Consider the following 24,451-nt stretch of genomic DNA (forward strand, 5'->3'; position numbering starts at 1 on the left):
AGTGGAAACAGAGAACTCTTTTCCATGTTCACTTTCCACCCATGCGACCTCAGAAATGCTAGAACTATCTCTGTATGAGACTTTGCATTTTGAAAACTTGACGCTTGTATCAGAATGTCGTCTAGGTACGGAGCCACCGCTATGCCTCGCGGTCTTAGTACCGCCAGAAGCGAACCCAGAATCTTTGTAAAAATTCTCGGAGCCGTAGCTAACCCGAAGGGAAGAGCTACAAACTGGTAATGCCTGTCTAGAAAGGCAAACCTTAGGTACCGATAATGATCTTTGTGAATTGGTATGTGAAGGTAGGCATCCTTTAAGTCCACTGTAGTCATATATTGACCCTCTTGGATCATGGGTAGGATGGTCCGAATGGTTTCCATCTTGAACGATAGAACCCTTAGGAATTTGTTTAAGATTTTTAAGTCCAAGATTGGTCTGAAGGTTCCCTCTTTTTTGGGAACCACAAACAGATTTGAGTAAAACCCTTGCCCTTGTTCCGTTCGCGGAACTGGGTGGATCACTCCCATCACCAAGAGGTCTTGTACACATTGTAGAAATGCCTCTTTCTTTACTAGGTTTGTTGATAACCTTGACAGATGAAACCTCCCTTGTGGAGGAGAAGCTTTGAAATCCAGAAGGTATCCCTGAGATTTAATCTCCAACGTCCAGGGATCCTGTACATCTCTTGCCCAAGCCTGGGCGAAGAGAGAAAGTCTGCCCCCCACTAGATCCGTCTCCGGAAAGGGGGCCCTGTCTTCATGCTGTCTTAGGGGCGGAAGTATGCTTTCTGGTCTGCTTGCCCTTGTTCCATGACTGGTTGCCTTTCCAACCTTGTCTGTAACGAGCAGTAGTTCCTTCCTGTTTTGGAGCGGAGGAAGTTGATGCTGCTCCTGCCTTGAAATTACGAAAGGTACGAAAATTAGACTGTTTGGCCTTTGATTTGGCCCTGTCCTGAGGAAGGGTGTGGCCCTTACCTCCAGTAATATCAGCAATAATTTCCTTCAAGCCGGGCCCGAATAAGGTCTGCCCTTTGAAAGGAATATTCAGTAGTTTAGATTTAGAAGTTACATCTGCTGACCAGGATTTAAGCCATAGCGCTCTGCGCGCCTGTATGGCGAATCCGGAATTCTTAGCCGTAAGTTTGGTTAAATGTACTACGGCATCCGAAACAAACGCATTAGCTAGCTTAAGCGTTCTAAGCTTGCTCAAAGTCTCATCCAATGGTGCTGTGCGAATCGCCTCTTCCAGAGACTCAAACCAGAATGCCGCTGCAGCAGTGACAGGCGCAATGCATGCAAGAGGCTGTAATATAAAACCTTGTTGAACAAACATTTTCTTAAGGTAACCCTCTAATTTTTTATCCATTGGATCTGAGAAAGCACAACTATCCTCCACCGGGATAGTGGTACGCTTGGCTAAAGTAGAAACTGCTCCCTCCACCTTAGAGACCGTCTGCCATAAGTCTTGTGTGGCGGCGTTTATAGGGAACATTTTTCTAAATATCGGAGGAGGGGAAAAGGGCACACCAGGTCTATCCCACTCCTTGCTAATAATTTCTGTAAGCCTTTTTGGTATAGGAAAAACGTCAGTACACACCGGTACCGCATAGTATTTATCCAGCCTACATAATTTCTCTGGGATTGCCACCGTGTCACAATCATTCAGAGCCGCTAACACCTCCCCTAGCAACACGCAGAGGTTCTCAAGCTTAAATTTAAAATTTGAAATTTCTGAATCCGGTCTCCCCGAATCAGAACCGTCACCCACAGAATGAAGCTCTCCGTCCTCATGTTCTGCAAATTGTGACGCAGTATCAGACATGGCTCTCGTGTCATCGGCGCGCTCTGTCCTTAACCCAGAGCTATCGCGCTTGCCTCTTAACTCGGGCATATTGTATAATACTTCTTTCATAACATTAGCCATATCATGTAAAGTGATTTGTAAGTGCCTTGATGTACTTGGCGCCTCAATCTCATGCACCTCCCGAGCGGGAGACGAAGGTACTGACACGTGAGGAGAGTTAGACGGCATAACTTCCCCCCCTTTGTCTGGTGATAATTTCTTTATCGGTACAGATTGACTTTTATTCAAAGTAATATCAATACAATTGGTACACATATTTCTATTGGGCTCCACATCGGCTTTTGAACATAATGAACAAGCAGATTCCTCTGTATCAGACATGTTTAAACAGACTAGCAATGAAGCTAGCAAGCTTGGAAATTACTTTCAATAAGTTTACAAGCAATATAAAAAACGCTGCAGCGCTTTTAAAAAACACAGTTGAATAACCAAGAACTAATTCAGTTATAGTCAACAATACTTAACGGTAAATGTATTAATTAGCAGAGGATTGCACCCATTAGCAAAAGGATGATTAACCCCTCAATACCCAAAAACAGATATCAAATTAAGATTTAACACTTTTATCACAGTCAAACACACTGTCACAGGTCTGCTGTGACTGATTACCTCCCTCAAAAACGAATTTTGAAGACCCCTGAGCTCTCTAGAGACGTCCTGGATCAAGGAGGAAGACGCAGGAAGACTGTGCTAGAATTTTAACTGCGCAACAAGGCGCTAAAAAAAGGTCCCTCCCACTCATATTACAACAGTGGGAGACCTGATATAACGGTTTCTATGCAGAAAAATACGTTAGCCATGTGGAAAAAATCATGCCCTAAAAGGATTTATCACCAAAGTACCTCACAAAACGAATAACATGCCAGTAAACGTTTTAAAAACAAACTTTTTCAATGTCATGCAAAGTTATTACTAAGCCTGCTACCAGTCGCTTCTACTGCAGATAAGGCTTAAGCATTATTTCAGTATTAACAGTATTTTCTCAGTCAAATTCTAGTCCCTAGAAAATAACTCAACTGCGCATACATTTATCAGCCTGATACCAGTCGCTACTACTGCATTTAAGGCTGTACTTACATCATATGGGTAACAGCAGTGTTTTCTTAGTCAATTCCATTCCCAGAAAATATTGTACTGCACATACCTCATTTGCTGGGGACCCCGCATGCTATTCCCATTTTCTGAAGTTACCTCACTCCTCAGAATGTCGAGAACAGCCAGTGGATCTTAGTTACGCCTGCTAAGATCATAGAAAACGCAGGCAGATTCTTCTTCCAAATACTGCCTGAGATAGAAAAACAGCACACTCCAGTGCCATTTAAAATAACAAACTTTTGATTGAAGAATAATTAAGTAAAAACTCCAACTCCTCTCGCGACCTCCTTCTTTGTTGAGGGTTGCAAGAGAATGACTGGATATGACATGTGAGGGGAGGAGCTATATAGCAGCTCTGCTTGGGTGATCCTCTTGCAACTTCCTGTTGGGAAGGAGAATATATCCCATAAGTAATGGATGACCCGTGGACTGAACACACTTAACAAGAGAAATGTTCACTTTGAAAATGTGAACATATGTTATTTTTAAAAAGTACACAGCCCTGTTACCAATGCACACACCCCTGTGCAATGCACTTCCCCAAGCTAGTCTGAAATATATACAGGTAGGGCAGTCAGCTGAGTCCACTAAATTTACTTAATTGCTAATCAAAGACAGTTGGTAAGGCCAATTGGAATGTTAGAATCTGGTCAGGGTGAGATGAGTTAAGTAAACAGACAATAAAATTTGGAGGGGGTTAAAACTGTGACATAAGAAAACTATAATTTTTAGCGTTATAGCAAGTATTGATAAGGAGTGAGCATCACATGGCAATTAACTAGACATTAGAATTGAGACATTGGGAAAAATCATTACAAAAAATGCAGGACTTAATTTTAACAGACTAAATTCAACTGCTCAATATATATATATATATATATATATATATATATATATATATATATATATATATATATATATATATATATACACACACACACACACACACACACAGAGGGATTTGTTGTAAAATGACAGAAAAGCAGGGAATAGCAAGATTTCAGTGCAGGGCCTTAGTTCACGTACCAAAAAGAGGGATTTGTTGTAAAATGACAGAAAAGCAGAGAATAGCAAGATTTCAGTGCAGAGCCTGAGTTCACGTATCAAAAAGAGGGATTTGTTGTAAAATGACAGAAAAGCAGGGAATAGCAAGATTTCAGTGCAGGGCCTGAGTTCACGTACCAAAAAGAGGGTTTTTTTGTAAAATGACAGAAAAGCAGGGAATAGCAAGATTTCAGTGCAGGGCCTGAGTTCACGTACCTGAAAGCAGAAGAGACAGTAGGTTAACTCAGCATTCCTTAGCAGATGTCAGTAGGCAGTTTGATAGTTAGTAACCAGCAGTGTGGAGAGTATTGAGTGTAATTCTTGTATAATTCTTAAAAATTAATGCCTCACTTATAAAATGTTCACTTTGAAAATGTGAACATATGCTATTGTTAAAAAGTACACAGCCCTGTTACCAATGCACACACCCCTGTGCAATGCACTTCCCCAAGCTAGTCTGAAATATATACAGGTAGGGCAGTCAGCTGAGTCCACTAAATTTACTTAATTGCTAATCAAAGACAGTTGGTAAGGCCAATTGGAATGTTAGAATCTGGTCAGGGTGAGATGAGTTAAGTAAACAGACAATAAAATTTGGAGGGGGTTAAAACTGTGACATAAGAAAACTATAATTTTTAGCGTTATAGCAAGTATTGATAAGGAGTGAGCATCACATGGCAATTAACTAGACATTAGAATTGAGACATTGGGAAAAATCATTACAAAAAATGCAGGACTTAATTTTAACAGACTAAATTCAACTGCTCAATATATATATATATATATATATATATATATATATACACACACACACACACACAGAGGGATTTGTTGTAAAATGACAGAAAAGCAGGGAATAGCAAGATTTCAGTGCAGGGCCTTAGTTCACGTACCAAAAAGAGGGATTTGTTGTAAAATGACAGAAAAGCAGAGAATAGCAAGATTTCAGTGCAGAGCCTGAGTTCACGTATCAAAAAGAGGGATTTGTTGTAAAATGACAGAAAAGCAGGGAATAGCAAGATTTCAGTGCAGGGCCTGAGTTCACGTACCAAAAAGAGGGTTTTTTTGTAAAATGACAGAAAAGCAGGGAATAGCAAGATTTCAGTGCAGGGCCTGAGTTCACGTACCTGAAAGCAGAAGAGACAGTAGGTTAACTCAGCATTCCTTAGCAGATGTCAGTAGGCAGTTTGATAGTTAGTAACCAGCAGTGTGGAGAGTATTGAGTGTAATTCTTGTATAATTCTTAAAAATTAATGCCTCACTTATAAAATGTTCACTTTGAAAATGTGAACATATGCTATTGTTAAAAAGTACACAGCCCTGTTACCAATGCACACACCCCTGTGCAATGCACTTCCCCAAGCTAGTCTGAAATATATACAGGTAGGGCAGTCAGCTGAGTCCACTAAATTTACTTAATTGCTAATCAAAGACAGTTGGTAAGGTCAATTGGAATGTTAGAATCTGGTCAGGGTGAGATGAGTTAAGTAAACAGACAATAAAATTTGGAGGGGGTTAAAACTGTTGTCGCTATCGCTGCTGCTGATCGCTTCCTCTGGCTCAGTGCGGTAGCGCTTTCATTGGTTGCTTAGCAACCCTGTTCCTGTCGGCCTTCCGATGACGTCAGGAGGCCTTCTTATTCCGGCGTCTCCTCTCATCGGTGCCTGTTTGTTTTACTTGTGGGCTCTGTGAGTACAAATTTATATTTGGATATTCTGAATCTGTTCCTGCTTATCCTGAACCCTTATCCCTACCTGCCTGATATTGTTGCTGGACACTGCTTACCTGACTACTCTATTGGTTAACCCCTACCTGCCTGATAACACGTTGCTGGACACTGCTTACCCGACTACTCTATTGGTTAACCCCTACCTGCCTGAAAACACGTTGCTGGACACTCCTTGCCTGACTACTCTATTGGTTAACCCCTACCTGCCTGATAACACGTTGCTGGACACTGCTTACCTGACTACTCTATTGGTTAACCCCTACCTGCCTGATAACACGTTGCTGGACACTGCTTACCTGACTACTCTCTTGGTTAACCCCTACCTGCCTGATAACAGGTTGCTGGACACTGCTTACCTGACTATTGGTTAACTCCTACCTGCCTGATAACACGTTGCTGGACACTGCTTACCTGACTACTCTATTGGTTAACCCCTACCTGCCTGATAACACGTTGCTGGATATTGCTTGCCTGACTATTCTTTTGGTTAACCCTTACCTGCCTGATTACACGTTGCTGGACATTGCTTGCCTGATTACTCTATTGGTTAACCCCCTCTACACGAAGTTTCTTCTCCTGACCCTGCTGTGTCATCTTCCAGTCTATTACTGTGAGTATATCAAACTACAGCTGTCGCAAGGTCAGGTCCTGGTATATACTCACTGTGCTAGGGTGTTATTTACCTCATTCTAGCATTTGGGTCTAACTCTGGACTTTACCTATCCTGACAACTGTGACATAAGAAAACTATAAATTTTAGCGTTATAGCAAGTATTGATAAGGAGTGAGCATCACATGGCAATTAACTAGACGTTAGAATTGAGACATTGGGAAAAATCATTACAAAAAATGCAGGACTTAATTTTAACAGACTAAATTCAATTGCTCAATATATATATATATATAAATATATATATATATATATATATATATATATATATATACACATACACACACATAGAGGGATTTGTTGTAAAATGACAGAAAAGCAGAGAATAGCAAGATTTCAATGCAGAGCCTGAGTTCACGTACCAAAAAGAGGGATTTGTTGTAAAATGACAGAAAAGCAGGGAATAGCAAGATTTCAGTGCAGGGCCTGAGTTCACGTACCAAAAAGAGGGATTTGTTGTAAAATGACAGAAAAGCAGGGAATAGCAAGATTTCAGTGCAGGGCCTGAGTTCACGTACAAAAAAGAGGGATTTGTTGTAAAATGACAGAAAAGCAGGGAATAGCAAGATTTCAGTGCAGGGCCTGAGTTCACGTACCTGAAAGCAGAAGAGACAGTAGGTTAACTCAGCATTCCTTAGCAGATGTCAGTAGGCAGTTTGATAGTTAGTAACCAGCAGTGTGGAGAGTATTGAGTGTAATTCTTGTATAATTCTTAAAAATTAATGCCTCACTTATAAAATGTTCACTTTGAAAATGTGAACATATGCTATTGTTAAAAAGTACACAGCCCTGTTACCAATGCACACACCCCTGTGCAATGGGTTAATTATTGTAGGTAGCTGGCGGCGACGTTGTGGGGGGCAGATTAGGGGTTAATAAATATAATATAGGGTTCGGCGGTGTTAGGGGCAGCAGATTAGGGGTACATAGGTATAATGTAGGTTGCGGCGGTGTACGGAGCGGCAGATTAGGGGTTAAAAAAAATGCAGGGGTCAGCGATAGCGGGGTCGGCAGATTAGGGGTTAATAAGTGTAAGGTTAGGGGTGTTTAGACTCGGGGTACATGTTAGGGTGTTAGGTGCAGACTTAGGAAGTGTTTCCCCATAGGAAACAATGGGGCTGTGTTCGGAGCTGAACGCTGCTTTTTTGCAGGTGTTAGGTTTTTTTTACAGCTCAAACAGCCCCATTGTTTTCTATGGGGGAATCGTGCACAAGCACTGTTACGGTTGCCTCCAGGCTGGCTGGAAGTTGGACCGTAGAAAAGGATGCTCCTAGCGCTCACCAAAGAATCATCAGCACCATAGTCACTCTAACTGCTGCGTAGCCACCATAAGTAATGCAGACTCTGTGAACCACCGCTGCTGGGCTGGTATCTCGCCGTCTGCTCTGCGCCCTGGACCTACGACCAGGCTCCAGTAGGTGAACCTCTTCCTTCTGTAGCAATCCCTGTAGCTAAGGGAGTATGAAAAACATAGCAATCCCTGTAGTGATATAAGCTGTATCCTACAAACATGAGTCAAAGCTTCAAGTTAGAGGGTCAACATAGGTCTGATGTGCTGGAGCACACAGCCTCCTTTTTATTGAGGTTACATGCAAACAGGACACTCTCAGGGGGAGGCATAAAATCCCCCATCACACATTTGATATTAGATAGAGAGACACTCCCTTTGACAGGCCACAACATTTACTTCAGCAGATAACATTACACACAATAAAACAATGCAGTCCACCTTATCAATACTAGTCTGATTAGACAATGGGAAAGTTGATCACTAAACCTAATTAGAGCTAATCCCAGCAGACTTGTATTTAGAATAGGTTTCTTGAAGCTGAACAAAATTTAACTCTTAATGGCACACAATGAAACTGAACCAAGTGGGAGAAAGCCAGGGACAAGTCATTTCACAGGTCTGGGGACATAGTCTTAAAGGGGGCATTGTTCACCAAAGTCACAATATGTCCCCAGACGGTTCCCAAAGGGCCACACACACCCAACAAAAGTCAATATACTCTCAGGGGCACAATCTTCCAGGGGCCATAGTCATGAGGAAGGAGGCTGGCAAATAGGCTTCTCCAAAATCCAGGGAAGCAGGGCAACCTTCCATTTAAAGGGCCAGTCACAAATAGCAGTTTGTAACATATCTCCCCTTTTGGAGGGAGACTAACAAGGCACCTGACCTTCTGTCGGTCAGTGCCTAAGTTAGTCTTGCAACCCACCCACAAATAAACACTAGCAGCAAAGCAGCCCCCCCACAACAAGTAGCACTGGCCTGTAGGTTCCAGGTTATAGGATGAAAGTGTAGCATCCTCTGCATTCCTGGCGCAGCTGGGCAAATAGCTGATGGTACTTGGGGGGCAGAGGCCAGCGGCACTCTGCCCTGGTGCCAGCGCTTCTGCTGGGGTGAGGGGTTTGCAGGCCAGTCCTGTAACAAGGGGGTCTGTAGGGCAGAGGCCAGCAGCGCTCTGTCCTGATGCCAGCTCTTTTGCTGGGGGAATTGGGGCATAGTCCTGCCCGGTAGCAAAGTGAACGTGGGGGTCAGTGGGGGTTAACATCTCCACTGTTAACCCTGGGCCCAAGTTAGGAGTTAGCTGGGGAGGGGGAGATTGGCTTACCTCCTCCTCCTGATACTCCGGCGGCCGTTGGGAAGGGAGGTCGATGCTCTCCTCTTCCTGTGGAACATGCTGCGGCTGGGGAGAGAGACCGGTTGTCTCCTCTCCCTGGAAGGCACACTCCGGCTGGGGAGGGAGGTCGATGCTCTCCCCTCCCTGTAGCTGGGTCTGTCGCTGGGGATCTGGGCCGCCTGCCCAGCATCCCTGTAGGGCCGGTAGAGAGACTGCGGTCCCATCTCCACCTGCCTGCTGGGGGTCCTCCCAGGACCAGTCTATGAGGCCTGCTGCCTCTGGTATCTCTGGTTGGGGTTGGGGAAGGAGACCGGTTGTCTCTTCCCTCTGCACAGTATACTGCCGCTGGGGAGGGAGGTCGCTGCTCTCCTCTCCCTGTGGAACATGCTGCGGCTGGGGAGAGAGACCAGGTGTCCATACCCTCAAACTCCACAGTTGGCGCTCAAAGGCTCGTGCCGCTTTGTTCTCCGTATCCAATTCCCGGATGATGCGACTGACTACCTCCTGCGCAGGGTCTGGACCATATCGGACTAGCCGCCTCTTTACCTCTGGAACGAAATCCGTGCCCTCATAGCGACGGATCCGGTTGAGGTGCTCTTCACATGGTTCTGACCAGTATCTTGTCAGCTCCATGCTGCTGTAGGTAGGGACGCTGCGCAGTGGCTAGCGTTGCCCTCAATTACTCTCCTACGATACCAGTGCTGTTGTGGTGCTGCTCCTTGCGCTAGGACGCCAATCCCACCGCTGCCGCCAAATGTTACGGTTGCCTCCAGGCTGGCTGGAAGTTGGACCGTAGAAAAGGATGCTCCTAGCGCTCACCAAAGAATCATCAGCACCATAGTCACTCTAACTGCTGCGTAGCCACCATAAGTAATGCAGACTCTGTGAACCACCGCTGCTGGGCTGGTATCTCGCCGTCTGCTCTGCGCCCTGGACCTACGACCAGGCTCCAGTAGGTGAACCTCTTCCTTCTGTAGCAATCCCTGTAGCTAAGGGAGTATGAAAAACATAGCAATCCCTGTAGTGATATAAGCTGTATCCTACAAACATGAGTCAAAGCTTCAAGTTAGAGGGTCAACATAGGTCTGATGTGCTGGAGCACACAGCCTCCTTTTTATTGAGGTTACATGCAAACAGGACACTCTCAGGGGGAGGCATAAAATCCCCCATCACACATTTGATATTAGATAGAGAGACACTCCCTTTGACAGGCCACAACATTTACTTCAGCAGATAACATTACACACAATAAAACAATGCAGTCCACCTTATCAATACTAGTCTGATTAGACAATGGGAAAGTTGATCACTAAACCTAATTAGAGCTAATCCCAGCAGACTTGTATTTAGAATAGGTTTCTTGAAGCTGAACAAAATTTAACTCTTAATGGCACACAATGAAACTGAACCAAGTGGGAGAAAGCCAGGGACAAGTCATTTCACAGGTCTGGGGACATAGTCTTAAAGGGGGCATTGTTCACCAAAGTCACAATATGTCCCCAGACGGTTCCCAAAGGGCCACACACACCCAACAAAAGTCAATATACTCTCAGGGGCACAATCTTCCAGGGGCCATAGTCATGAGGAAGGAGGCTGGCAAATAGGCTTCTCCAAAATCCAGGGAAGCAGGGCAACCTTCCATTTAAAGGGCCAGTCACAAATAGCAGTTTGTAACAAGCACGTTTTTGAAGCACCGCTGGTATTGAGAGTTGCAATGGCGGTAAATATGCCTGTACGCTCCCTTTTTGGAGCCTAACGCAGCCATTCTGTGAACTTTAAATACCAGCTGTATTTAAAAGGTGCGGGGGAAAAAAGCCAGCGTTAGCTACGCGGGTCGTTATCGACAAAACTCTAAATCTAGCCGCAAGGGTTTCTGTTATTTCTCATTTTTATTTTAAAACTGTTTGCTTGTGTATAATTCTACTTGTTGACATCTTTTTATTAATAATGCACTGTGCATAATTTTTTTGGCATAATAAATATTCAATTAAGTTTCTGCCTTTGTCTAATATTTGAACAACGTTACTGAAAGAGACTGGTAGTATTTGTAGTGTGATTTTAGGTTATTTTTTGCTAAATTGTGTTCTGAGAGTTAATGTGTAAGTTTGGGTTTTTCCTTAGGGTTTCCCCATAAATAAATCATAAGTGGTGGCAGCTTATTTAGTTTGAGTGGCAGTAAAGGGGAGTTTTGGGCTAGTACAGACTAGAGAGTGTTGTTAACCCTTGCACCCACTGAACTAAGTCCCAGGCTAAGACTGTGACAGTAGAAAGGGTCTGATAACCCTTTCTGTGCCAAACAAGTGAATGGCGCAGGGTTGGTTAACCTTGGTCATCACAAATAGTATGACGTAAAACCAAGGTTGTGCTATTTACCAGGGTTTAAAGTCCATATATATTTTACACAGATTGTATATTTGATCTGTCCCTATTATCCTAAGAAGAAGAGGTTAGATAAGAGAGACATAGGTATCGACATAGCTGATCCCATTACTTTATAGAAGCTCATGGTAATTGGAACACCAATAATTTTCAAAATTACATTACAGGAAAAGAGGGCAGAATAAATTATGAGTATATTGCAAAGTAATTTTAATACTCATAATTAAATATTTTACATTACAATCTCTGTGTTTAAATGTACATTTCACACCTTAGCTGCTGACCCAGCAGATTTAAACTATACAATTATTCCATTTATATCATCTGAGAAAAATCTACAACAGGTGAAAAAAATGCATATTTTATTACAATTGTAATTAACAAGGTTGTTGGCAAATAACACTATGCTTTTCAATTGGACTTCAAATGAAAGAAAAATTTATTATTTTTTATATTTCAACACAATGCATGCTATGTACCGGGGGGGGGGGGGGGGTATCCTAATCCAGACAAGTGCTTTTGGAGCCCTCTTGTATTTTTTATATTTAGCCATCAATCAGCAAGCGCTACCCAGGTGCTGAACCAAAAATGGGCTGGCTCCTAAGCTTACACTCCAGCATTTCAAATAAAGATTCCAAGAGAATGAAGAAAAAAATTATATGAGTAAATTAGAAAGTTGCTTAAAATTGCTGCTCTCTCTAAAGCATGAAAGAAAAAAAAATTGGGTTTCATATCCCTTTAATCTAGAGGCTCACCCTGTAAACCTTTTCAACTGGTCAATTTAAATTCCAGCTAGAGAAACACTGTCACCTCAGTGATCACCTAACTATAATGCCCTTGGTTATATTTATAACTTTGATGTGTACAAAGGGGCTCCAGGTGATCACTTGGCTATTTAAACTTATATAGGGATCCTGGACCCCCCACCCCCCCCCCGCAGGGATGACTAATACAGTGTACTGGTAAATGCTTGAGGGGCAGAAGGGGTCTTAAACAGCCCCAAAACTGTGCGTCCCAGGGGGTCACATGTCATCATCAGCACTAGGTATTGTGTGGGTGACAACTCTGATTTCATTTAATATGAGTTTTCTGGTGCTTAATAAGAGTTGATTTCTGAGTAAAACATCTCCCACATTTAGAACATGAATATGCTTTCTCCCCTGTATGAATCTTCTGATGGCCAATAAGAGTCGATCTCAGAGTAAAACATTTCCCACAGTCAGAACATGAAAATGCTTTCTCTCCCGTATGAATTTTCTGATGATCAATAAGAGTTGCTTTCCGAGTAAAACATTTTCCACAGTCAATACATGAAAATGCTTTTTCTCCTGTATGAATCTTCTGATGATTAGTAAGAGTTGATTTCCAAGTAAAACATTTCCCACAGTCAGAACATGAAAATCCTCTCTCTCCTATATGAATTTTCTGATGCATAATAAGATTTGATTTCCGATTAAAGCATTTCCCACAGTCAGAACATGAAAATGCTTTCTCCCCTGTATGAGTTTGCTGATGCATATTAAGATTTGATTTATGTGTAAAACATTTCCCACAGTCAGAACATGGATATGCTTTCTCCCCTGTATGAATTTTCTGATGAACAATAAGATGCGATTTCATAGTAAAACATTTCCCACATACAGAACATGAGAATCCTTTTTCGCCTGTATGAATCTTCTGATGAGCAGCAAGACTTCCTTTCTGTGTAAAACATTTCCCACATATAGAACAGGAAAATGGTTTCTCTCCTGTATGACTTTTCAAATGTCTATAAAGATCTGATTTCTGGGTAAAACATTTCCCACATTCAGAACATATATTTCCAACTTGGCTTCTTTGATTTTGAAGAAGATTTAAATAAGCTTCAGAACTCTGACCCTGACGACGAGGATCGTTGCAGTTTGTGAATTCACCTGTCAATAAGAAACACAATGGGAGTAACGTTATTTATAAACTGTACACTTAAGTTAAAAAAAACCCCCAAACTTTCATAATTCAGAGTACGCAGTTATAAAGACACTTTCCAATTGACTACCCTTTTCAAACGTTGCAGTCTTTTTATATGCACAAATTCTGAGGCACCAGTTCCTACTGAGCATGTGCACAAGTTCACAGTGTATACATATACTAGTCGGTGATTGGCTGATGTCTGTTACATGAAACAGGAGGCCAGTCATGGAAGAAAAAAATTATTTGACAGATAAAAAGCTACTATTTGTTATTACATTTATTTATTTATTTTTAAATCATATTTTATTAAATTTCATAAGAAGAAAATAAAATATATTACATCATAAGAGCAAAACAGTGGCAATAGTAAGAAAAACAAAAACAAAACAAAATGGGAAAAATATCAATTATACCTCAAATATTGCCGTTTATACTGAGCATGATCCTACTTTATCAATGCCAACAGCTGATTACACCTTGAATATATTTTAACAAAAAGAAAATACTGGGCATGACAATAATACCTTGAAGATTACCTTTAACATTATGGCTAATCAATACTTTATCGATACCAAATGAAAATTCCACATTGAGAATATACTAACATAACAATAAATTTCCTAGACCCTATCTCCCTCCTCCCCATTTCATCTCCAGACATAAAAAAAAGGAAAAAAATACCGCTCCTCTCTCCCCACCCCTCATCCCGATCGACGTATATAACTCCTCCCCTCAGTCCATCTCCCTAAAATTAGATACCCAGAGCGGAGGAAACACCCCATGCAGAACTAAGTCTGCAAAACTCTGCAAGTCCAAGAAAGGAGTTAATATATTCTTTTGAACTACCAGTGAATAAGACTTAATTATTGGAAGCCAGCTATAGATAAACTTGCCGATTCTTTTTTCTACATTAAATTGGGTATGAAAAGCTTCAAATATAATTTGAGCCTGTAGATTTTTAAGAAAAAGACAAAAAGGAGCTTTAGACATCTGCCAATTCTTAATGATCATGAATCTGGCTCTAAGTATAATAGTTATAAAAGAATCTATAAATATAGGTTTTATATGTTCATTGATTCTTAATAAGATTACAATGTCATGGGAAAGGTGAATGGCTGACTTAAATACTTGATTAGCCCAATACTGAATTTTTAGCCAAAATTGTAATATTTTAGGACACAACCAAAGCATATGCATTAAATTAGCATTGGGATATGAACAGCGAGGACAACTAAAAGCTTGTGTAGGATAACAGTACGCCATCCTGGAAGGGGGAAAATAATATTAATTGATACATTTAAAATGAGACTCCTTCCAGCTCACAGGAATTACACATTTATTTACTGTAAGAAAACTCTGGCTGATCAGATTTGGATTTATATCAAGGACCATACCCTCCCATCGTGTACAAACTTTCTCAAGGAATAATGTACCTTGTTTAGCTAGCATTAACTCGTATGTAAGTTATATTGAGGTATTACCACTTCTGAACTTCTTTATGCATATATTAATCTCATGCCACTTGATAGCCCAATCCTCTCTAAGGGAAAATTTACTATAAAAGTGCCTAAGTTGAAAATAGGCAAACATGTTATTCCTCTCTAAGTTAAATTGTTGGAAGAGGGTATCTGAGAGATGTAATTGCTGACTGTCCGATATTGCTTGAGACACAAATTGCAACCCGTTCTCCTCCCATTTTCTAAAAACCTTATATTGTATTCCCGATATAAACTCTGGATTACCTGTTATGGGTAAAAATTTTGAGAATTGAGGATCTACTTCCATAATCTTGCAAAATTTCTGCCAACCTATAACAACATTTTTCATAGATACACAATTTGATATTTTGGGTGGGAGATGTTTAGCTGAACAATGTAAAATAGCTTTCAGTGAAAAAGGAAAGATATATTGATTTTCTAATTCAATAGATGCAAAATTATTAGAATCGGTTATCCAATCAAGCGCGAATTTGACTAGAATGGCAATATTATATAATCTCATATTAGGTAAAGCTAAACCTGCTAGCCATTTTTTTTTTGTCACAATCTAGCTAGGGATATACAAGCTTTTTTATGATTCCATATAAATATAGCTAAGTAATGATCCAGTTTCTTTAAGTCAGTGTTGGTAAGAAACAGCTGTAAATTTTTAAGCGGATACAACATCTGAGCAAACACAATAGTTTTAATTAGATTTACCCTAGCCGATATGGATAGAGGAAAAGCAGCCCATAGTGCAAGATTGTTTTTAATCTTCTGTAGTAAAGATACAAAATTCAAATTATACCACTTTTGTGGATTCCTAAGCAATATTATACCCAGATACTTAACACAATCTACAGTTTTAAAAGGGTGATTTTGACAGCTAGACCTAGACTTAGTTATCCACATTAGTTCACTTTTCCCGAAATTAATTTTGTATCCTGAGAAAGAGCTGAAGTCAGAGAATATTTGCAAGATTAGTGGAATAGAGAACGTAGTTTTGTCTAAAAACAATAAGAGATAATCTGCGTAAAGAAGGATTTTTAATTTTTGTGATCCTATTGATATACCATTAACATTGTCCCTTAACCAGATCGCCAGCGGTTATAATGCGATATTGAATAGCAAAGGGGACAAGGGACATCCTTGTCTTGTTCCCCTTCCTAGTATTATTTTGGGAGAGAGCATACCATTAATCAATAAAAATGATATAGGGTTCTTATAAATGTTATGAATAAAATGCACAAATTGTTCCTGGAACCCAAATTTTTCTAAAGCCCTGAATAGATACTGCCACGTGATGGAATCAAAGGCTTTTTCCGCGTCAACTGTAAGAAGTGCCAAGTCTGAGAATGTTCCTTTATTTTTAATTTTATACCTTATTCCACATATAATCTAACAGCATAACCACTTTGCGAATATTTTTCGAGGAATTCCTTCCCTGTATAAACCCAGTCTGGTCAGAGTGTATGATATTATCTAACCCTTTTGATAACCTAGCTGTAATGATTGAGGTAAAAATGTTGTAATCTACATTAAGGACTGAAATTGGTCTATAGGATGCTGGATCTTCTACCTCCTTATTCTTTCTTTGGTATTAACGTTATATTAGCTGCTGAAAAAAAGTTAGATATAGTCTTATTTTGAGAATAATATTAATTATATAACCTTTCTAAGGTAAAATTAATTTCTTGGGATAATATTTTATAAAATTCTGCTGGTAAGAAATCAGGCCCTGCTGCCTTGTTTAATTTTACTTTCTCTATTGCTTTAGAGACTTCTTCTGCTGTGATAGGGGCATTTAGTTCTAATAAATGATCTTTAGATATTTGCGGACATGAAATTTTTGACAGAAAGCTCTCTAAATTTAAAACATTTACCTCGGTTTGATTATATAGCTTTTGATAGAAGCTATGGAAAACCTTCATGATATTTTCAGAATCCGTAAATCTATCCTTACATGTCTTAATTGCTGTAATATAATTCCTACTCTATCTATTTTTTATTAAATTAGCTAAATGTTTTGCTGAGGTACCTTGAAATCCTTTAAATTTAAGATTCAATTTGAGTTCTTCATTGTGTGACTTCACGGTTGTTTCTGGCGTCACAATATTTATTCCAGTTCACTGTACTCCTTTCATTATAATATCTTTGGAGCGCGTTTTTAACTTGATTCACCATCTGTATTTCGACTATTCTGTTTTTCTTATTCCAAGTGTTTAAGTATGATTTGATTTCCCCTCTTAATACGGCTTTAGAGGATTCCCAGAATATTTCTATTTTGTTAATTTGAGAGATGTTAAATGTGACAAAATCTTTCCACTTTAGTTTTAACCACACTTTAAATCTGGGATTATTAATCCAAAAACGAGGGAATAAAAAGTTCTGACTTTTATCTCTAGGTTTAGACAGGGAAGGAAATGCCAGCGAGATAATGGCATGATCAGAACTTACCTGATAAATTCATTTCTTTCATATTGGCAAGAGTCCATGAGCTAGTGACGTATGGGATATACATTCCTACCAGGAGGGGCAAAGTTTCCCAAACCTCAAAAAGCCTATAAATACACCCCTCACCACACCCACAATTCAGTTTAACGAATAGCCAAGATGTGGGATGATAAGAAAGGAGCAAAAGCATCAAACAAGGAATTGGAATAATTGTGCTTTATACAAAAAAATCATAACCACCACAAAAAGGATGGGCCTCATGGACTCTTGCCAATATGAAAGAAATGAATTTATCATGTAAGTTCTTACATAAATTATGTTTTCTTTCATGTAATTGGCAAGAGTCCATGAGCTAGTGACGTATGGGATAGCAGATACCCAAGATGTGGAACTTCCACGCAAGAGTCACTAGAGAGGGAGGGATAAAATAAAGACAGCCAATTCCGCTGAAAAAATAATCCACACCCCAAATCAAAAAGTTTTAATCTTATAATGTAAAAAACTGAAATTATAAGCAGAAGAATCAAACTGAAACTGCTGCCTGAAGTACGTTTCTACCAAAAACTGCTTCAGAAGAAGAAAAAAACATCAAAATGGTAGAATTTAGTAAAAGTATGCAAAGAAGACCAAGTTGCTGCTTTGCAAATCTGATCAACAGAAGCTTCATTCTTAAAAGCCCAGGAAGTAGAAACTGACCAAGTAGAATGAGCCGTAATCCTTTGAGGCGGGGATTTATCCGACTCTACATAAGCATGATGAATCAAAGACTTTAACCAAGACGCCAAAGAAATGGCAGAAGCCTTCTGACCTTTCCTAGAACCAGAAAAGATAACAAATAGACTAGAAGTCTTTCTGAAATCTTTAGCTTCAACATAAAATTTCAAAGCTCTTACTACATCCAAAGAATGTAAAGATCTCTCCAGAGAATTCTTAGGATTAGGACACAATGAAGGGACAATAATTTCTCTACTAATGTTGTTAGGATTCACAACTTTAGGTAAAAATTTAAAAGAAGTCTGCAAAACCGCCTTATCCTGATGAAAAATCAGAAAAGGAGAGTCACAAGAAAGAGCAGATAACTCAGAAACTCTTCTAGCAGAAGAGATGGCCAAAAGAAACAAAACTTTCCAAGAAAGTAAATTAATATCCAGAGAATGCATAGGTTCAAACGGAGGAGCCTGTAAAGCCCTCAGAACCAAATTAAGATTCCAAGGAGGAGAGATTGACTTAATGACAGGCTTAATACGAACCAAAGACTGTACAAAACAATGAATATCAGGATGATTAGCAATCTTTCTGTGAAAAAGAACAGAAAGAGCAGAGATTTGTCCTTTCAAGGAACTTGAAAAGATAAAATGGTAATAAGGGAGGCGCTCAAAGCCAAAGGTATCAACACTAAAACAAATTTAATAAAAACATATAAATGAACAGTGGTACAAATATAAAGGGACGTCTCCCCAAATTGAATTAAGCTAATATCCTAAAAAGTCTAAAATGACTGATAAAACTTGCTCAGGTCTAAAAAACAAACAATGATAATCAGCAGTTCTTATGTGGTTGTTGTAATTAAGGCAAATGTTAATGTCTTTTCTCCATATAGAACCAAATCAATAGTCAGTGTTCCGTTATTGAAAATACCACCAAGCTGCCTTATAAAGTAAAGCCGTAGCTGCCAAATATAGTGTCTAGAAAAATAGCTTCGATATCAAAAGCTCTCTTGCTTTGTAAGATATCTTTATGTCAAAACCATTAAGCCGTGTACTTTACCAGAAAATAGATTCGTCAGTTGAAGGTCTTACTCCCTCGCCCGGTCCTCACCTCGAGCGGGGCTGACTGCAGCTTTGGCGTCTGATGTCACAGAAAGGTGTTCCGGCTAAAGGTAGAGGCCGATCCCTGCGCTCCCCTCTATGCGCTGTAATCACGGTCCTCTTTGATAAGCCCTGCACTTAGTGCTAATAGCACGCAGGGGACTGAATAACAGGATGATATAATGGATATCCAAAACAGTGTTCCCAAACACAGAGGCTCTGCTCCTTGTGAGAAAATGTCCCAATAGTATAACCCGGGTTATTAAATGAGACTCCAAATGAGATTCCAAAGATATGGTTATTTGTTACAATGGTGATAACAACAACACTGCCAACACATACGATGCGTTTCGCCCTCCTATGGGCTTTATCAAGATAGTGGTGGCTAGTGTGAGTGACCTTATTTAAAGGGATAACTTTCAGTCTGATTGGTGCTGGTTTTAATTGGCAGATCAGCTTAAGGTGGTATTTGGCTTTAATGACAGTTTCTTTTTTAAGGTGGTATTTCTCTTTTCTTAGCCTTAAATAAAATTGAACATTCCTACTTATAAAAAGGCATTTTCAGTTGTGGACTTTAATTGTTTTGAATTATATTTATAAAATATATCTCTAGAGCAAGGAGTTAAATGTGTATAGTCAATATTCGAGTCATTAAACGTGATATGTAAATTACAGATTGAATCACAAAACTAATAATTATCTAACAAACTCCACAAAGTCTGTATATCATAAAGTGTGCTAACAGATTAAATAACCTAAGTCCCATAGTAAAGTGCATAGTGGTGCTTAATCTTAAAAGTGAATATAAAAAAACTTAAAACCGTATAGTGTTATAATAAAGTATCCCAAAAAGATTCTTTTATCCTTCAAATAAAAAGGGGGAAAGGTCTAATTCGGAATTTAATCCCTTTGGGTATAAGGTGTCGTATTTGTAAATATATTCTGCTTCCCTTATAAGGAGGGTTTTTTCAATATTACCACCCCTCCATTGATTATTTATTTTCAGAATACCCCAATATTTTAAATCCCTAGTGTTACTGTGGTGAACTTCCTTAAAGTGCTTATATAAGTGTGTGTCTACTCTCTCATTTTCTATACAAAGAAGGTGTTCTCTTATTCTATCCCGGAGACTCCTTTTGGTTTCTCCGAAATAGAATAAGTTACACGTACATTTTAGTACATATATAACATTCTTCTGAGTGCATCTAATAATTCCCTTTATAGTTATATCTTCTCCCAAACCATCAAGTTTTAAACTCTTCAATTTAGAACTATGTGTACATGCTTTACATGTGTAGCAGGGAAAGAAACCTGCTACACTTCTACCCTCCAAATCTAATTGTTTATTAACTCTTATCTTCTTTCGTATTTCGCTAGGGGCCAAAATTGTTTTAAAATTTCTTGCTCTCTTAAAAATAAAAGTCGGATTATCCGCCAACTGACTCCCTATGATATTGTCCTCTTTTAATAAGTGCCAATTTCTTTTAATGATTTTTTTAATCAAAAAGTGGTCTGCGTTGTAGTCCGTTACAAAGGGAACATTAATTTTGTCTTCCATAATGATTTCCTTTGTTTTATAACTTAAAAGGTCATCCCTATTTATTGCTTGTGCTTTTTTTATCGCCCCTGTAATATTTTCCTCCTTATAACCTTTTACAGTAAATTTGTCTGCTAGAACCACTACCTGTCTTTCAAAGTCCTCAATACGTGAACAGTTTTTCCTTATACGTAAACTTTGGCCGAAAGGAATATTGTCCTTCCATAGCTTCAGGTGGCAACTGTCAGCATGTAGCAGACTATTACATTCCACCTCTTTAAAATGAGTTTGTGTTTCCAATTTTTGATTTATTGCCATAATTTCTAGGTCTAAAAACACCACTCGTTCCCTACTATAATTACTCACAAACTTGAGACCATTGGTATTGTTATTCATCTCTTCAAAGAGTTTTAACAATTCTTGCTCAGGTCCCTTCCAAATAATAAAAAGGTCATCTATGTAGCGCTTATAGAGTACGAGGCTTGCACCAAGATCTCTACTGCCAAAGAATTCCTCTTCCCAAACACCTATAAAGAGGTTGGCATAACTCGGTGCAAACCTCGTACCCATAGCGGTCCCTTCTATCTGCAGGAAGAATTTATTATCAAAAGAAAAGTAATTATGCTCCAATATGTACTTTATATTGTTTAAGATAAATATTCTTTGTTCTTCCTTTATGTTCGAATCTTTTTCTAGATAGTGTCTAACAGCTTGTATGCCTTGTTCGTGCTTAATTATGGTATATAATGACGACACATCACATGTCGCCATTATCATATCATTACTCCATTTTATCAGTTTTAAACAGTTCAGCACTTGGGTAGAATCTTTAAGATATGAATCCAATTTGGATACATAAGGCTGAAGGAATTTGTCGATATATTGGGACACATTTGCTGTTACGGAATTAATCCCAGACACTATCGGTCTTCCCGGGGGGTTTATTAGACACTTATGGACCTTCGGTAGAAAGTAAAAAATAGGGATTCTTGGGTGGTCAGATGTTAAATATGAAAACTCTTTATCATTCAAGATACCTTTTTTATTGCCTTCTATTAACATTTTATCAAGAATTGTTTTATATCTTTTGGTTGGGTCACTAGTTAACACTCTGTATGTCTTTTCATCGTTGAGAAGTCTATAGGCTTCTGCCATATACTTCGTGGTATCCATTACCACTACCCCTCCACCCTTGTCCGCCGGCTTTATGGTGATCTGGTTATTGGTTTGTAACTCACTTAAAATTTCTCTTTCTTTTTTGCTTATGTTCTGTTTCTTTAACTTAGGGAGATTACATTTCCTAATCTCATTGGTTACAATCTTTTCAAATGTTTCCAAAAAATTGCCTTTGGCAAAGGTAGGGTTGAATTTTGACTTTAATTTCAGATTAGTGTGTTGAAAATTGTCTTTTGATTCAAGATCACTAATTGCCTGTTTCTCTAAGGGGGTTTTCATAAAGAATCTTTTAATGGTCAAATTTCTGACAAACTTCTTTATGTGAATATGGGTGTGGAATTTGTTCATCCTTACCGTAGGGGCATAGGATAATCCCAAATTCAAAAGTTTCTCTTGTTCGCTGTTAAGTTTAAATTGGCTCAAATTAAAAATCCCTTTCTTTTCACTTTCAACTATCTTACCCTTTTGGTTACATTTACGTGTTCCTCCTCCTCTCTTCCCTCGAGCCCTCTTTTTCTTCTTTGGGATTGATCTGGATTGAATCTTAAAGTATCTTTTGATGTGCCCTCTCTTGGAGGGCTGTAATCTAAAAAAGATTTCTCTTCAGTAGTTAGGGTTTTTGTGATAATGGGTTCGACCCTTAAAGGGGCAAATCTATTAAACGTTGGTGTTTCATTCTCCTTATAATCATGTCTATAATTTTCTTGCCTAAAGTTTTCGTGTCTCACAGTATTTCTCCTCCTGGGATATTCCCATTCATTCTGCCTTGAATAATAATCTCTGTGATTGAAATTGTTGTAATCATTATAGTTGTGTCTCTGTTGGGAATAGTGTCTATTATGGTGTTGATTATACCCATAGTTGTTATAGTTGTTATGATAACCTCTATTATAATAGTTATTTCTATGGTTATCTCTACTATGGTTATAATTATCACCATTATTCCTTTCTTGAAAATTTCTCTCCTGATAACTATTATTGTGATTATAAAAAGGTCTGGTCTTAGAATCATCGTTGGATTTATTTTTGTGTATATGTGTGCCCTGTACCCTTGTATTAGTTTTGTTACTTGTACTTGCTTGCTCATTATTGGCTTCTGTTTTTTCATTATTTTCCTTAACATCCCTCTCCATTTTGCCCCATTTGGACTTTAGCAGATCTTTGTTTAAATTATCTAATTTATTGATGATCACCTTTTGTTTCTCTTTGAATTCCCTATCTTCCTTCATTCCTTCAAGTTGTTCTTTTAGACTAAGTATTTCCTTCTCAATAGATAATAGGGATTCCTTACGTGATCTTTTCAAAATATCTAGGAGGCTGTTAGACGCCTTGTTTAGTGTATCTGACCATTCTAATTGTAACTTTTGGCTCAAAATAAAAGTACATGTTTTATTAAATTGTAAGCCTTTCGGTATTAATCCTTTAGTTGTGTATCTGTTCAAGAAAACTAATTCCATTTTCTGTTTGAGCTCTTTTGTCATTGCTATTTCTAAACTGTGCATAATGTCTGAGAGATTGGATGTATTTCCTACCGTATTGACCCCTGAGGGACTCTCATCATCCATGTCTAGATAGATTTTATCTCTAAAATCAAATAAATCCTCCATATATATATATAGATAAGGAAATTTTTCCTCTAAAGTGCAAATAAGTATGACCTGAAGCGGCAACCAATCACAGGGACAACAAGTAATTAAAAGCAAAGAAAGGTAGATAGGTGCGCTGGGCCAAACTGATAACCATACACCCCCTTAAAAGACAAAAATCCCTGCAATTGTCTAAAATAAAGTGAAAAGATAAAATGGTAATAAGGGAGGCGCTCAAAGCCAAAGGTATCAACACTAAAACAAATTTAATAAAAACATATAAATGAACAGTGGTACAAATATAAAGGGACGTCTCCCCAAATTGAATTAAGCTAATATCCTAAAAAGTCTAAAATGACTGATAAAACTTGCTCAGGTCTAAAAAACAAACAATGATAATCAGCAGTTCTTATGTGGTTGTTGTAATTAAGGCAAATGTTAATGTCTTTTCTCCATATAGAACCAAATCAATAGTCAGTGTTCCGTTATTGAAAATACCACCAAGCTGCCTTATAAAGTAAAGCCGTAGCTGCCAAATATAGTGTCTAGAAAAATAGCTTCGATATCAAAAGCTCTCTTGCTTTGTAAGATATCTTTATGTCAAAACCATTAAGCCGTGTACTTTACCAGAAAATAGATTAGTCAGTTGAAGGTCTTACTCCCTCGCCCGGTCCTCACCTCGAGCGGGGCTGACTGCAGCTTTGGCGTCTGACGTCACAGAAAGGTGTTCCGGCTAAAGGTAGAGGCCGATCCCTGCGCTCCCCTCTATGCGCTGTAATCACGGTCCTCTTTGATAAGCCCTGCACTTAGTGCTAATAGCACGCAGGGGACTGAATAACAGGATGATATAATGGATATCCAAAACAGTGTTCCCAAACACAGAGGCTCTGCTCCTTGTGAGAAAATGTCCCAATAGTATAACCCGGGTTATTAAATGAGACTCCAAATGAGATTCCAAAGATATGGTTATTTGTTACAATGGTGATAACAACAACACTGCCAACACATACGACGCGTTTCGCCCTCCTATGGGCTTTATCAAGATAGTGGTGGCTAGTGTG

At 39.1% G+C, this 24,451-nt stretch overlaps 1 protein-coding gene across 1 annotated transcript in view; it reads right to left on the reverse strand.

Annotated features, from left to right (window-relative positions):
• Window positions 1-11,746: 11,746 nt before the first annotated feature.
• LOC128636433 (oocyte zinc finger protein XlCOF6.1) overlaps window positions 11,747-24,451 on the reverse strand; it is a 78,209-nt gene continuing 65,504 nt past the window's right edge. Inside the window, exon 4 of the mRNA XM_053689448.1 lies at window positions 11,747-13,314. Coding sequence (XP_053545423.1) covers window positions 12,473-13,314 — 842 coding nt within the window. The 3' untranslated portion in view covers window positions 11,747-12,472. The remainder of the gene's footprint in view (window positions 13,315-24,451) is intronic.

The sequence above is a fragment of the Bombina bombina genome, chromosome 7, assembly GCF_027579735.1.
Source record: "Bombina bombina isolate aBomBom1 chromosome 7, aBomBom1.pri, whole genome shotgun sequence".
Classification (NCBI taxonomy): domain Eukaryota; kingdom Metazoa; phylum Chordata; class Amphibia; order Anura; family Bombinatoridae; genus Bombina; species Bombina bombina.